At 43.2% G+C, this 16,144-nt stretch overlaps 1 protein-coding gene across 1 annotated transcript in view; it reads right to left on the bottom strand.

Annotated features, from left to right (window-relative positions):
• USP3 (ubiquitin specific peptidase 3) overlaps positions 1 to 16,144 on the bottom strand; it is a 48,626-nt gene that overhangs the window by 4,948 nt on the left and 27,534 nt on the right. Inside the window, exons 5-12 of the mRNA XM_066636264.1 lie at positions 15,525 to 15,606; positions 14,454 to 14,536; positions 13,892 to 14,005; positions 9,984 to 10,097; positions 3,485 to 3,631; positions 757 to 863; positions 592 to 672; positions 344 to 462 (exon numbers count right to left, since the gene is read on the bottom strand). Coding sequence (XP_066492361.1) covers positions 344 to 462; positions 592 to 672; positions 757 to 863; positions 3,485 to 3,631; positions 9,984 to 10,097; positions 13,892 to 14,005; positions 14,454 to 14,536; positions 15,525 to 15,606 — 847 coding nt within the window. The remainder of the gene's footprint in view (positions 1 to 343; positions 463 to 591; positions 673 to 756; positions 864 to 3,484; positions 3,632 to 9,983; positions 10,098 to 13,891; positions 14,006 to 14,453; positions 14,537 to 15,524; positions 15,607 to 16,144) is intronic.

Here is a 16,144-nt window from a genome sequence, read left to right as displayed (position 1 = left end):
CCTTTGAAAACCAGGAGGTGGCACATACCCATCATGGCTTGTAACCTGTCACTTATACAGCAGCAAAAGAACAGAAGTAATTCTGTGGTGGCTAGAGATAAACTCATCTATTATGGAATTAATATCAAAGCAGCAGCCTATTGTAGAAGCATAAGGTGGACCTCAAAAGTGACAGACAGATGTTCACATGCAGGTCATTAAAGCGGCCATGTTAAAAAAGGCAAAAACTGGAGAAACACCACTCAAGCCCTGGGCCACCATCAACCATGTTCACAGGTAAACTGAAAGCTGCCAGGTTCATTTGAGATATCATGCTTCACATCCTTCAACACCCGAGCCTGACCTTTGGTAGTTTCTGAATCCAGAATTTCTTGGTGGATTTCTGCTTCTTTTTACATTTGTGGCACATGTACAGTTCTGTTTCATCAAGTTCTTCTAGATCTGTAAAACTGCGGAGACAGTCTAGAACAGAATTCAAATGAGAAGATTAAAGCAATTTACGCTGATTTTTTATTTGTTGATTATCCACTAAAAAAATCAGATTTATTATAGAGACAGAATAAGTGAATAGAGCCAGATTTAAAAACGCACCTCGTAATGTACATGTTGGTCCATTTTCTTGGTTCTTACTTCGCTTATTTCTGAACTGACTAGGAATATCTAATGAAAGGTCTAAAAAAACAGGTACATTCAACATTAAAATTTCCAATGTCAAAAATATAATAAGTATCAAACCTTTCCAGAGCCCTACTTTACCTAGGAATGGGTCAAATTTTCTGGATTCAGTCCCACATATCAAGCAGTTGACTTCATTCTGAAGTATGCCTCCAAAAATGGCTGTCACAACTGTAGAAGCTCCATTTCTAAAGAAAGTATGAGAAAGAGAAGGGAGTCAGGCACTGTGCGCTTTTGTAGTTGTCCTTTAGTAAATGCTCTTTACAGTACTAAGAACCTCTGGGTAGGCCAGCACCATTACTCCAATTCCCTTCAGTTGCAGTAGTTCTGTATCAGAACAGAGGCAAGTCACACTATTGGCTCATCTTAGTATTATTGACAGTGACCAACAGCAGGGTAACACAGCTTCTGCCCTGCCAGAAGATGCCAGGGACTGAACATGGGACCCTCTGCATGCAAAGCACATGTTCTACCACTGAGCCATGGCACCTCCCCACTGCAACTTCAGATGCAACTGACTAAGGGCGCAATCCTAACTAGTTATGTGCTGTAAAGCGTGTTTGCGCCTCCTCAAGGGGAAGCCGGGCTGGCACTCTGAGAAGCGCTGGCCTGCGGAGGCTGACATAAGCCTCCCCGCTGGCTTCCCCTCAGATGCTTGTGTTGGCCTCACTGGGCCAAACGAAAGCAGAAAAGGTAGGCGGGGGAGGTGGGGAGGAGGAGGGAGGGAAGCATTCCTGGGTGGGGAAAGGGTGGGCGGTGGGCAACCCTGGGGGCAAGCAGGTGGGGAGCAGGAGGCGGGCAGGGAGCATGGCTGCCAGATCCCAACCCCCATTCCCAGGGAAAACAGAGCGGCTTCAAGCTGCTCTGCTCTCCTCAGACTTGTGCCACCTCCAGAGGTGGCGCAAGTCTGAGGAGACCCATTGGGGCCAGCAGCCCTTACCCAGGGGTAAGGGGAAAAGTTTCCCGTTGCCACTGGCTAAGTTGCTTATGGCCACTATCCTGCGCTGGATTCAGCGCAAGCCTCCTGGCTTGCCTGTTCCAGCGCAGGATAGGATTGCGCCCTTAAATTAAGGAGGTTGAGCTAAGTGACTAATATTTTCCCAAATGCAACATCAATGTTCACTGCCTGTCCAGACAGCAACACGCTCTCTTGGGATATGTCATTCAGGAAGGACCAGAATTTCAAGGCAAACCACAGTTTTGAAAATGGATTGAAGAGGTTCACTTCAAATAACGGAAAGCTATAGGCATGGAATTATATGAAGGAGGATGTGAAAGTTGTCATAGAATCAAGTGCACTGCCTCTTCCTTCATCCTCTTCTAGAGGAGCAACTGCTTTATGTTTCCCAAGACAGACAGCACTGGGAAGGGAGTGCACACACACTTGCAGATCACGTCTGGGTTGTGCAGTTGAATCGTTACACTATATGATCCTGCATTGCCCCCTCTATAAAGATCTTCGCCAAATATATTTAAAAGAACTCCTCAAAAAGAAGGGTTGGGCTGATCAAGAAAAAACTCGGGTTTCTCCTTGCAGGTGTAAATATTGAAATTATTGAGAAAGTGGCTATATTTCTGTAATCTGTCATTAAGAGAAGGACACTGTTCTACGGCGGGGTGTCCAAAGTTTTCGGCAGGAGGGCCACATCATCTCTCTGACACTAAGTCGGGGGCCAGGGGAGAAAAAAGAATTAATTTACATTTCAAATTTGTATAAATTTACATAATTGAATATATTAGAGATGGAACTTATATGAATGAATGAAGGTCTTGCAATAGCTCAAGGCCTATAAAAGGCCTTGCACAAAGCAAGGCCTGCCTTTCCTTTGCTGCCACTGCTGCATCACAGATGTGAAACAACAAGCAGTGGAGGAGCCCTTGTCTCACAGCTCACACTAGAGGTCAAACTGTTGGCCATCACGCTGAGAGCAGTTGTGTCAGGCAAGCGCGGGCTCCAGCAAGTCTCCGGAGGGCCAGAGGCCCATTGGAGACTGGGGGTTCCCTGTGGGCCGGATTGGGAGTCCTTGAGGACCGCAGGTGGCCCCAGGGCTGGGGTTTGGGCACCCCTGTTCTACAGTAGCTTTTATCCAAGGTAGCTGAGGATTTTTAAACTGCTTTTTTTATAAGTCATATTACTATATCTTAATGCCAATAAAAGTATTCTGAATCTGAATGTCTAGGTTGGGAGGGAACAGACATACTGCTAACCTTTTCCCTACCATCCCCCAGGACACAAAGGGCAATGTGTGGGAATCTGGTATGATCCACCACTATCATATGTGGGCCCAGCAAAATGCATAATTAGTTACAAAAAAGAACACACATTGGGAAGAATGACTGGCGAGTCTTAGACTACTCTCAAAGTGCTTTCACTTCTCCCACCAGGCCTGGAAAAATCAATCTGAGTCTGATTATATCAGTTGAAGTAGGCATGACACCTCTACAAATGGGCATGTAGGAGGTGGTGTACGCACACATGTGCAAGAAAGGAACCCAGTTCAGATAATCTAAATCATGCTCTATGGCAGTATTCTTCAGCCTGTGGGTCACAAAGTCTCATTTGGGCTATATCAAGAACCAAAACTGAGTTCTTGATATAATCCTGCACAGCCTTTTCAACTGCTGTTACTTTCTTGCTCCCTAAGAATTGTAAAATTGGCATTTTCTGTTTCATGGCTGTGGTGTGAGAAAACCAGAATGTTCTAATGTAAATGTACTGGCATAATTAAGTATCAGTAAGCATCTTTGTTAATTGGTCAGGATAGAATGACGTTTGGAGGGGGGAAAAGGATTAGAACTATCTCCTTACATGCAACATCTACTGCCAGCAGAAAGACCAGAATTCTCTTGCAGGATAACGGAACGCGAGACACCATTGAATCCTCCTTGAAGTTCCAAGTGCAGATGGTCCAAAAGGTAGCGCATGAATTCATGGGCATCCTGTTGCTGGTATCCCCTTAATGTAAACACAACGATGAATATACAGATCGTTTACCTGCACTGGAGCATAATTCACGATACATGGTAACGTTAGTGGTTAGGCAGGCCATGCCAATTATCCAGGCTGAACTGAAAACGTAGCTTAAAGTTCCCCCATTCTGGCAATAACACAATGTCTTGAGCCCTGCAGCTCAACAGTCCCTCGCAAGTTCTCACTCAAACCGAAGATTTTCGCCATGGTGAAATCCATCTGGTCCTGCACCCAACCCTTAGCAAAGCACCAATGAGCCTGCCTGCAGAGACTCAGACAGGGAACAGGAAGACTCTAGCAGTACATAGTCAGTACCAAACAGTATTACTGAAGTATGCCTTTGTACTGGGGCTCTGGAGGAGATGGGAATTTTGTTCTTCTGTTAAAAAATGACAGAGTTAACTGCTACAAAGTTGATTTGAGGGTCTCCAAATGTGCTTGGTTTAGTTCAAGACAGAGGATCAAGCATTACGAGACTCCAGATGGACAATATTGACAAGAACAAGCTTCAGGCACTAGTCTATCACAATGACTCATACAGGTTGACTGGTTATCCCTCTGGATTTTGGAATTTTCCAGATTTTAGAATCCTTGCATAAACAAATATTCCAAAGCTGGCTGTTGCAGCAGTGCAATGGAGTGGCAAGGCTGCTGGTATAATAGCACCATGCCTGTGAAAACTGGGATTCCTCTGGCAAGCCTTGGAGATGCAGTTGCTGGGGGGAGGAGGGAGGGTTTAATGCCTGCTGGCTCTGGCTTTTGTTAACCCTGTCTGAAACACACACACACACACACACAGGGAGAGGTTAATGCCTGACAGAAAGGAGGGAGTGCTGGCTGTGCTGATTGCTTTAGTTGGGGAGATCATGCACTGTGCTATGCTCGCTGGCTCCCACTGCGTGCAAAACCATCTAAAGCATTAAATAAAATATCCACACTGAAATAAGTTTTCAGAATACTTCGGATTTCAGAATTCCAGATGAGGGGTGCCCAAACTGTATTTGATTTTTAAAAATCAAATACCAGCAACCATGTTTCCTATGGACGTGTGCCCATGCACATTAATTTAACAAAACATAGCAGCTAAGACTGCCAGGATGAGAAAGGATCTGAAACAGACACCTACAGCAGAGAGACAGGTTCAGCGAGGCCCATGAGTTGAGGAATACAGTGCGTGTTCTGTGAGCACAGGCACCTCCTATGGCATTTATCTGCCCATAATACATCCTTGTTAGCTTGGAAGTGTCAGGAATACTATGTAACTGCAGAACTGTGCAATTTGGTTTTCAGCTGAGGATTCTGTGCACTCCTCAAGAACATCTGCTACCTCTACTTTTATAAACAGCACACTTCCAGTTTTCTTGGTTGTACAGCCAAGCCAGAAAGGAAACAGCAGCATTTACTATAAGGTTTTGTGGCTAGAAAGTCTCTTGAATTGACCTTCCATGGCCACTGACAGAACTTTGTCCTCTATGCAAGTTTCGACCCATCTATTTTCTTTGAATACCAGCACCAACTATCACATGCTAACCATACCCCACAAGCAGCTCCATATCACCCCCTACCTACTACTGACTTGGTGGTAGCAACCCAAGAACACTGATAAGGGAAATTGCAAGGAGATCATAGGGACTTACTCCCAAGTAAGCATGCAGAAGGGTGAGGCTGTTACTGCACCTCAAACTTGCACACACCCTCCTACTGGAAATGGAACTGAGCATTCTGAAGAGTAAGAATTTTGGTATGGGATTTGTAATAAAACTAAAGCCTTAAAGTCACACCAGCATTTGCAGCACTGTACAAGGGCTGATGTTTTATAAGATTTAGGATCTTAGAGTTCTGCTGTTACGTGCCCACAATTTTTTGGGACCTTGATAAAATTCTTGGAAAGAATTTCTCTCAGATCCTTTTTTTTAGATCCAGGAGGAAGCTAGATGGACCACCCAGTGAATCTATTGCTAAGCAAGATTTAAATGCAGCTACCTACCCATTCACTCTTTCTGGCTCTTTAATCCAGCAATTTTCAACCGGTGTGCCATGAATTGTCTGCAAGTGTGCTGCAGGAGTTTGGGGGAGAGTAATTTGTTATCAACCCTGACTATTCATTGGAAGGACAGATGCTGAAGCTGAAATACTTTGGTCATCTCATGAGAAGGGAGGACTCTTTAGAAAAGACCCTGATGCTGGGGAAAATTGAGGGCAAAAGGAGAAGAGAATGGCAGAGGATGAGATGGTTAGATAGTGTCACGGAGGCAATGAACATGAATCTGGACAAACTCCAGAAGTTAGTGGTAGACGGGAGTCTGGCATGTTGTGGTCCACGGAGTTACGAAGAGTCGGACATGACTTAACCACTGAACCACAATTTGTTAGTAGGGCCTCTGAGGATGGTGAGACCTTTGCCAAGAGCACGTTGTGCCTTGTCAATTGTCAAAAAACTGATGATGTGCCCTGAAAATTTTAGCACCTTGCCAGTGTGCTGTGAGATGAAAAAGATTAAAGATTGAAAATCACTGCTTTAATTACATAAACACATTCCTTAAGTGGCCAGCTATAAATATAATTTTGCATCCTATATTAAAAAACTATTTTTAAAAAAATCCAGTGCCTTTAAAAAAAGAGAGAGATAAATTGCTAACTCTTCTGAACATACAATTTCCCAATTATTATCTGCAAAATGGGGTGTGTCAAATTAAGTCACTGATGGAAAAGGTCATCCTTATGCTCCACCTTCTTGCAACAGCTGACAATTTGTGAAGCACTAAAAGAGGCAAATCGCCTCACTGCATGTTTCACACAAGAATCAAGCAATGATCTGCACGTTCGAATGGGTCCATACAGAGCAAAACTGCTGACAACACTTTCACATAATCACCTATTCTTGCCTCATACACGATCCTTTGCACTGCAGCTAGTTTGAGTCCTCAAGTGTTGAACATAGTGTTCAAGTAACAGGTTTGAGGCTATTAAACCATTAGGGCAGTGGTTCTCACACCTTTTAGACCGGGACCCACTTTGCAGAATGACAATCTGTCTGGGACCCACTGGAAGTGATGTCATCAACCTGGAAGTGATGTCATGGCCAGAAGTGACATCATCAAGCAGGAGGTGACATCACCGTTCTCACCTAGTAGTTCATAAACTGCAAATGACAAGAGAAAATAGTCCAGCTCAGGAGCTTGTTTCAATTCTCACCACACCCCCTCCCATTGCTACCAAGCATCCCACCTGTTCACTGTATTAAAGGGAGAGTATCTCATGGTGTTTTATTAGCTTTTATTGGGTTATTTCTCTGTCATTTTCCAATAGCAAAGTATAAGCAGAAAAAACCTATTTAAACCTTGACACATATTTAAACTTATTTAAACCTCCCCCATTTCAGGGATCTGCTGAGGTTTAAGTTCCTGGAGGGGGTGGGAAGGGCAGAGCTGGGCTGGATGGAAGTGGGGGGAGAGGGGGAGCTGGATCACAGGGCAGAGCTTGAACTGGACAGAAATGGGGAAAGAGAAAGCAAAACAAACAAAAAACCACCCCATTTGCAGGGAGAGGTTGCAGCCCACCTCAAGATAATCTAGTAACACTCCCTGAAGACACTCAGCAGGCACACTCACTCCTGTGCAAGCTGCTCTTTTGCTCCTGGGAGGAGCTTTGAGTACACACAGGCAAGCTGAGGCAAAGGCAGTTCCAGCTTCCAAGATGGTGCTGCCTGCCTACTTTGCCAGCTTCCAAGATGGCCACACACACACACAGAGAGCATGCTTAAGCAAACGCAGTTCCAGATTCCAAGATGGCGCCACCTGCCTAATTTGCCAGTTTCCAAGATGGCGGTGCACATCTTTCTGTGACCCTCCTGACCTCAGGTCGTGACCCACCAAGTGGGTCACAATCCACAGTTTGAGAAACCCTGCATGAGGGTGTTTCAGCCACCAGAGCATACTGGGAGCAGGCAGTCTGCTAGAGATTCTTCAGATACACAGACCTCTGTAAAATGAGGGTCACCAACATTATTGTTGCAAAACGGCACACTAACACTTTCCGCCACATGTTCCCATAACTAAAGGCAAGTGTGCAGAAGCAGGCAGACGGGTAATGTGGCTGAAACACAATGTGGGTATTTGTGAAAAGCAGTTTCAACAATCTCAAAATGCACACAAGAAAAAGCATGCAGATGAGCTCCCAAATCGAGATCCCCTGCAAACAGAAAGCTAGCACATCCACGATAGCCAGGCCAAGCCTCCTTGCCAAATTTGGGTGCAAAGGTGCTGACAAATACATACTCTTTTACGCCCCAATACATACAGTTCCATCAGAACTGTGCCATATTATGACATCTGAACTGACTATAAAGACTGAACTTGCACTGGTACTTTAGTGTGTGTCAAACCTTGATGCTACAAGGAGACATAAGGAGGAACCAGTTCTCGTAACTCTCTACATGTGCCACTGCAAGTCAGGCCAACATGTGTGGCAATATAGCTGATCTAAACGGCAATCTGAGCAAGTGAAGGTTTATTCAACAACTGCTTCACCATGAGTCCTTTTGCAACACATATTATACTGAGTCGATACTCAAGGCATATGAGGCTTGAAGTTAATTCTCCAGAGAAAACTGGCTGGTTTTCTCCTCAGATTTAAGACAACGTGAGTTATCTGTGCAAACTCTGCTCTTCTAGCTGTTGACACAATAGTATGTGTATTGCTCTTCTCTCAAGATAGTTTGCAGCTGACACATTTTCTTCCCCTAGCACGAAGCACAGAAGAGGAAAGAGAGAGCAATTACCTTGAGAAGTGCAAATGAGAGGGGCAGGAAGAGGAAGTTTACAGTGGTGGGTGCAAGCCTATTTTCACCATCAGTAAGCTTCAATTCTAAAAGCAAGCCTCCTGACCAGACTCTCATTCAGTACGACTTGGCCGCTACCTTCCCATGCCAACTGTCCCCACACAATACAAAGGTAGGAAAGTTTATCTGCAACATCATGAAATCTGTAGGATTTCATGAAGTTGCAGGGGATTTGCCATGTCCCCTGGCCAGTCTTTTGCTATAGGAGAGACTAGTTCCCTGAACTATTTCAACTGAACCTTTTTAATATCATGAACAACCCCCTCCCCAAAAACAGCCGCACATGAGCAAACACACCCTGGGTTCCAATTATTAATTCTCTCAGCCATTGTCTATTGCAGTCATTTTGGAAGCTTCCCCTTTGTCACCGCCACCAATACCAAAAGTCCACATGGAGACAAAGCACAGAATTGAACTCCTCTGATGGATTGATTGACATGTTCCTTCATGCCAACATGAATGAGACACACATTTCCCTGCCACTGGAAGCCTGTCTTTTCCCACCACTTGTTGTTAAAAGCAAATGAACCCACAGTGCTGAAAATCTGCCAGAGCAACATGAGGAGGGCAGAGTGCTTGCTTTGAGACAAACCGGTATAAACAACTTATAAAGAAGAAGGTAACTGGCCAAAGGTTATCATGATGAACATGATCAGGACTTCTGCCCATTGCTTGAAACCACTGATGCTAAACTTCCTTGATTCTCATTAGCCAGGGAAATGTACACTAGGCACTTGGGAGAAGCAAATGGATGGACTTTTTATGGCCTGGTTTTCTCACTTCGCAGGGTCTGGATGTGTGTTCAGAGCATCTTTTCAGCACTGCTAGCGATGTTAACACATTTACAGAACAGCTTTACTACCTGATAATACGGAGCAACTTACCTTCCGCACAATTAATCCTAATAGGGTTCAGTGCTCCTTTGAAAGAGGTTCAGGGGCCAGGACAGGGAGACCTTCGAGAGGAATGACACTTGGATTTACTTGGATACAAACTATTCTCTTTGACAGTCTGGGTGCAAAATGCCTATTGCACAGATTTTATTCTCTTTGCAGCAGATCTTTACAACTATGATGAAAGAAACTAACATATTGAGAGAATCAAGGAAGTTTTGCCCAGTATGTTTGGTTCAGGCCTGCTGGAGCTGTAAGCTTCTAAGTACAGTTCCTGCCAAAAGCAGAGGTTTGTATACTGTTGGCCCTTGTAGCTTATTGCCCTGGCTAATAACTTTGGACCTATTAGCAGTACTACACATTAAAAAAAACAACAACACTAAAACACCACTCAAAAGGTTTAATACTGTACTGTCTGTACTGGAAAAAGTTAAAGCCCCCTGACACAGTGGGCACAATCCTAAGGAGCAAAAGGCTCTCAGAGTAAGGTAAACTAGTATACACAGTCAATAAAATACCTTCCTTCTGGAGCAAGGCACAAATCAGGACCTATAGAAACTTGGTACACCATGAAGAATGTTTCTCCTTTTTTAAGATAACTTACCTAAAGTTTGGCATGATTCTCCAAACAACATAAAACAACGATTCAGGACTGAATGGTGTTTGACTCCCTTGCCACAGAGCACACAGTGTCTTCCGAAATTCTTCCACCAATGAACTGCAAAAGAAAATTAAGTTAGGATGGAACAGCTGGGTGAACTTCTGTAGCCGCTATAACTAATATACTGAGTCTTCAAGCAACCCATCTGACATACACACGTGCACATGCATTGTGTAGGTGGCAAAGCACTAAGAACATAAGAGCCCTGCTGGATCAGGCCCAGGGCCCAGCTAGTTCAGCTTCCTGTACCTCACAGCAGCCCACCAGGTGGCCCAGATGCCCACTTATACAAGATAGCCACTGTTAGAAACAGGATACTAGTTCTGTAGTCAGATTCAACAGGGCCTTTTCGAGTGTGCAAAGAAAACCCCAATCATAATATTTAGCAGTAGCAAGGCTCAAACAAAACAGTTTTAAAAAGAAAAGTTGAACAATGGTCATCAATACACAATTTCTCCTTACAAATGGAAAATTTCATTTTCAGAAGGCCAGATAGGCAATGAAGCAAGAAAGAGCCTCAAATTTTATGGAAAAAAGATTCACTTGTTCAGCAAGTTATTCTCTATTTTTGAGGCCTTCCCAGCAATTCAGATGTATATCAAGCTCTTTCCCCCAGTTCAGGTATAGTAGCTTTCCCTTATTTCATTCAATCTCATGATCTCCCTCTGTATCATTCTCAGTTTACAGACTGGGACTGATGCAAAGCATATGTTTGACCTAGGGCTGCTAAAAGTTTGGAATCTCCTCTAGGAGATTAGGAAGGAAGTTAATTAAAACGAGCTGTACCACTTTTGATATGGAACCTTCTTACCTACTCCAATGTGTCTATAGACAGAATGTTTCTGTTTTAATCAATCAAGGGAGAGACCATCATCAAAGAAACCACCACAGATACTCACATATAAGTTGATCCCACAAATAAGTTGAGAGCAGGTTTTGAGCCAACAATCATGGAATTTTGTATGGCCCTCGGAAAAGTCGGGGGTTAAACTTAGGGGCATGTCTGACTATAGTTTTGTCTGATTTTACTCGAGGTCAGATTCGGAAAAATAACCCACTACTAATTGTTACCTAAGAACTGTAGTCTCTAATTTATTAAAAACATAGTAAAAGATCATAAGATATATTTTTATTCTTTTAAAATTCTGGTCTTCACCACCTTTTTGTAAACACTATCAGAGTAATTGCACTGTAAGCAACATACCAGTAAAACAGTGGTTCCCAACCTGGTATTCACGTACTCCCAGGGACACTCAACAGGACCTTTAGGGGTACTTGAAAAAGAATGGAATAATGGTAGAAAAAAGCAGGTCATGCTCCGGAATGCCTTGCAAGGACCAGCAAGGCAGGAAGGGAGGTAGCTAGTTGACTGTGAAAGCCCCACCAATAGCTAGTTTTTGGTCATCAATTCATGTATGAACCAGTGATTGAAAACCAGCACAGTAAAAAAGCTGAAATATAATAAGGAAAGTGATCAATCACCCAGAATTTCTCAGGATACTTCTGGTGCAAAACAGTGCAAAGGCAGAGTCTTCTGTTCTTCAAACAGATAAAAAGAGACTGTGATAAATACATGAAGTCTGGGCTTTCATATAGAGAAGATGAGGGCTTGTATTATTAATTACAAACATTTTGCTAATATGAAGGGTACAATTTATGGAAATGGGCTGCCAAGGGATATGCAAGTGAAAAAGGTTGGGAACCACTCCAGGAGATCCATGAATCAAATCCACCTTTAAGGTGTCTGGTGTGTTAAGCCAGAAGCTCTACGTACAACATACAACCCATAACACATAACTGGCAGTGTGCAATTCAATTCACAGCAGAGAGATGCAGCTGCATATATTTGCAACCCTTTTTACTCAGAAGTAGACCCACTGATTTCCATGGGTGTTATTCTTAAGTAAGGGTGCATTGAATTGTAGCCTGCTTCAGATGGAAAGGAGGATTCCCATCCCGGTGTTTCAAAAAACAGAACTGCTTTGCAAGCATTTGCAAAGCAGAACCAGGCTGCAGCAGAAGGAAAGAGAATAAAAGGCTAACAAATTGCTTCTAAGGAGCTGTGCCTGCCTGCTGCTTGAGAAACTTGGCGCCTGTCTGCCCTTGAGAAAGGAAACTGTTCAGAGTTGAAAGGCTTTGCCCTTTGATTGACCCAGAGATAAGGCGAAGTGAGAATTGGAGCTTGATTACTCGGCAAAAATTTCGCGTATTATAGGCGAGTATCTACGGTACTTTCTATTCTCAGTGATGCCAGCAAGACTTAAATCTTTGCACTGAAGAGATCTTTCTGTTTACCACACTCAGATAATGTTTACCAAGCTCACTTTACAAAACAAATGAAGTTCTTTACTGCCACAATTGCTCTAAGGAGCCAATGCCAAGACTTTGGACTTATTGGTCAGAAACCATTTGTGCCACCAAGCTAGGTCTATTAATAGCATTGGTAATTACATTTGCAGGTAATTGCTCCTGTAATTACATTTGCCCTGAATTCCTCCTCCCATCATGGCTGTATCCATCACTATGATGTGGGCCTTTTTTGAGGGCTCTCTACATCCGTTTGATTCTATTTTTTGTGGTGCTTCACATGTCAAGGGTGCATGGCAACACAGTTCCCCGTTGCAGGCTGCCACATAACAAAGGAAGCTCCTCAGACTGTCAGACACTCCAAGCATCTGGTTCAGCACTATCTAGCACCGAGTACCAGAAGCTCTCCCAGGTTTCAGACAGAGGTCTTTTTCTAAAGATGCTGCCAGGGAGTAAATCCAAGACCTTCTGCACTGCAAAGCAGATGCCCCTTCTCTGAGCTACAGCCCCTCCACATTCCTGTAAGCAACTGCATGCAAGTTGCTTAATCATAAGGTGGGAGCTGCCATGTGACCAAAAATTAAAAGTAGCTGATGTGCCTCATAGCTTTGGGTTTCTTCAGTGTAATTCATTTATTTCCAAGACCATTTCGCTTGCTTTTTGGACTCCACAATGGAGCTTCCATAGTAGCTAACCACTTCTAAAAAACAGACTCAGAACAGCAATTATGAGAACAAAAACCACAGAACCCGTAGTTGCAAAATGTTAGGATCAAAACTGAAACTAAAATTTCACTGTGTAGCAACACTATGAATTGCATGCTGGACACCAGAAAATGCAGGTAGTCAAAGGTCCTGCAGTGGGGATAAATGGTCATTCAATAGTAGTCGTAGTAGTGGTAAACAGTTCTGCTGCTATTCAACAGATGTCTGTGGAACTCCTTATCACAAGACATGGTGATGGCATCTGGCCTAGATACTTTTAAAAGGGGATTGGACAGATTTCTAGAAGAAAAGTCCATCACAGGTTACAAACCGTGATGGGTATGTACAACTCCTGGTTTTAGAAGTAGGCTACCTCAGAATACCAGGTGCAAGGGAGTGGCACCAGGACGCAGGTCTCATGTTGTCTTGCATGCTCTCTGAGGCATCTGGTGGGCCACTGTGAGATAAAGGAAGCCGGACTAGATGGACCTTTGGTCTGATCCAGCAGGGCTCTTCTTATGTTCTTATGATGTCTTCTGACCAGTTCAGCAGATTACCATTACTATTGTTTCAGGTCTTCCTGTCAAGTTTCAACCTCTACTCACAGTGGAGTGTTTTTTGAGCATATGAATTTAAGAATCACTCCCCATCACAATATAATGTCCATCAATTCTGAATCCCAATATTTAAAACGTCAACATCTTTCACTAATCAGACTTTTGCTGGTTTATTCTTGAATCAACATGAGAATTCAAGAGAAAACACTGAAAATTCCCTCCTGCTTTCAGCATCAGGTGTTGTCTGTCCACTTGCCTACTCCTTGGAAATGGACTAACTTACACGCCATTATCCCCTTGGCTCCGGGTGTGGTAGGTTCGCCGGCCTGCAGTCTTCCCATTCCGAAGTTCAACAGCAGGTAATTCTTTAAAGTAGCAGCAGAACTGCTGAATGTTACTGTTGAGATAAGGAAATGTGAAGCAGAAGCATGTTAAGCAGGAAGGGCAGAAAGAGACTGAAGGACTTAATAGTTTCCTTTGTGGATACCGAGTTAACTGATATGGCATTCTGTTAGCAGCCTGCAATGAATAGCAGTCAGGTAGCTTGAAATTACACGCAACGTGAAAGTTCTAGAATTGCATGTGGCAATTTTCCATGTTAAAACATTTGAAATGAACCTGTACCATACAAATATGCCTTATGAAATCTCTACCAGGTATAGATATACCACTGAGGGTGATGCAAGTTTGTGTGTCGCTACAGAGACTTGCATGGAACTCCATTCACAAGCACAGAACCTGGCAATCCAGCTGGGAGGTCTCAGTCTACAACACACAGCAGGGTATGTAAAACTTAATCCAAGGCAGCAATAAGGGGCTGGGCACTGTCCTCATGCAACAAGTACCTGAGTGACTGAAGAATTGCATTCATGAAACATGTGTTCCCCAGATTTCGAAGGCCTGTAGCACTCAGTGCTGTGGTGCTTCCCTGTGAACCAGACAAATCAGTTAATATGTCTCATCTTACAAGACATCCATCACCTTTAACTCACATACTTACTTTACAGCCAACCCCTCCTTTTGAGGAAGGGTTACAAAAACAGACACCTATCTGAAAATTTTAAGTTTTTAAAAAAAACGTTCCGTAATTACTTGTAACCTGCAGATAACGTGGAAGCCAGGAAATCATAGGTCCAATCAGACCTACCTGATTTACAAGTAGTCGCTCAGAAAAAGGCTGCTGAAATCATGCACACTGCAACAGCCATATGCCAACCCTGACATGGATGCGCTAGATCATGCAACTGGTGTTTGTGAACTTTTAGCTGAAAAGCGGTATATAAATACTGTTAATAATTTTCACACAATTCTAGTTGGATCACAAGACCAGCAGGTTCAGGTGGGCGATACAGAATGAACAAGTCCACACAGAATGCGTACGCTAAAGTTTTATTAGACCAACTTCTATTAGTCAAGTAGGATTTGTTGTATTCTGGGATAGGTTCAGTTCAGAGACAGCTATGGTTCAAAGACACATAGAGAGCTTCAAGGCAAAATGAGGATTTGAACCCAAGGTTCTAATATTCCCACTTCCCACTTTAGCAACTACACTTTCCCCCAAATCTCTCAAAAACTTCATGAGGGAGAATGGCGTCGTAGTTAGATATTAGGTACCTGTCAGAACAGAATTTGCTACAAAGTCAAAATGTTTTCGCCAACTAGAATAGTGATCTGATCAGAGATTCTGATATTCAAAACAGGAAATAAAATCATAATCAGCTTATTTCAAGCTGCAGAAAGGGACGTGTACACCATGAAAATGTCACCCAAGGGCCTTCAGGCAAGAACATGAGAAGCATACATTAAAAGATCAAGACATTTACTTTGGAATAAGCTCCACTGATTATTAGAATTTGTTCCCAATCTATCATGCTAGCATTGTAGCTTCAGTGACCCTAACATTATGCTGTACCTACATTTATTTTTAATAATTTGTTGTTTAGTGAGGAGTTTTCCAGAAACTTTCTTTTCCTATGTCGATCTGCTGTGAAAGCTGAACTGTAATAAAGAAATAAATTGGTTGTTAAGGTATGTTATGTAACCCATGGAGACTATACTACACAGATAACTCAGCCACAGTGTCTTCAGAATTGCATATACACATCTGCAAAGCTTTCTTTACACGCAACAGAAACCCCCATCACTGGTTATACAAGCTACAACACAGTGGTCTTAAAATAGATCTCATATTCCCTGGAACCAGACTCCACTCCTGGTCTGTTTTCAATAGCATGTAATCATATAATATCCAAATTAATTTGATTAGATTATGCTACAGCAGGCAACCCTGAGCATGCCCCAATTAGAATTAAGACTTCCGATCTAAAATAAACTGCTTTCTTGATCAAATGCCACTTGGCAGAGAATTTCTGCAAAAGCCTCTCTCTCTCTCTCTGCTGTTCTGAACATGACACTTAAAGCTCATCCAAGTCAAGCAACAGAAGGTTTGCAATATCTTGAGCCCCAGCACATATGTCCGTTTTTAGGTTCTGGGCCAGAACTATAAAAGCAGCCCTGATGGGTCAGCCTAGAAGTC

The sequence above is a fragment of the Tiliqua scincoides genome, chromosome 8 (genome assembly GCF_035046505.1).
Source record: "Tiliqua scincoides isolate rTilSci1 chromosome 8, rTilSci1.hap2, whole genome shotgun sequence".
Taxonomy (NCBI): domain Eukaryota; kingdom Metazoa; phylum Chordata; class Lepidosauria; order Squamata; family Scincidae; genus Tiliqua; species Tiliqua scincoides.
Note: the sequence above shows the minus strand (reverse complement) of the source record. Positions and strands in the feature narration are given on the sequence as shown.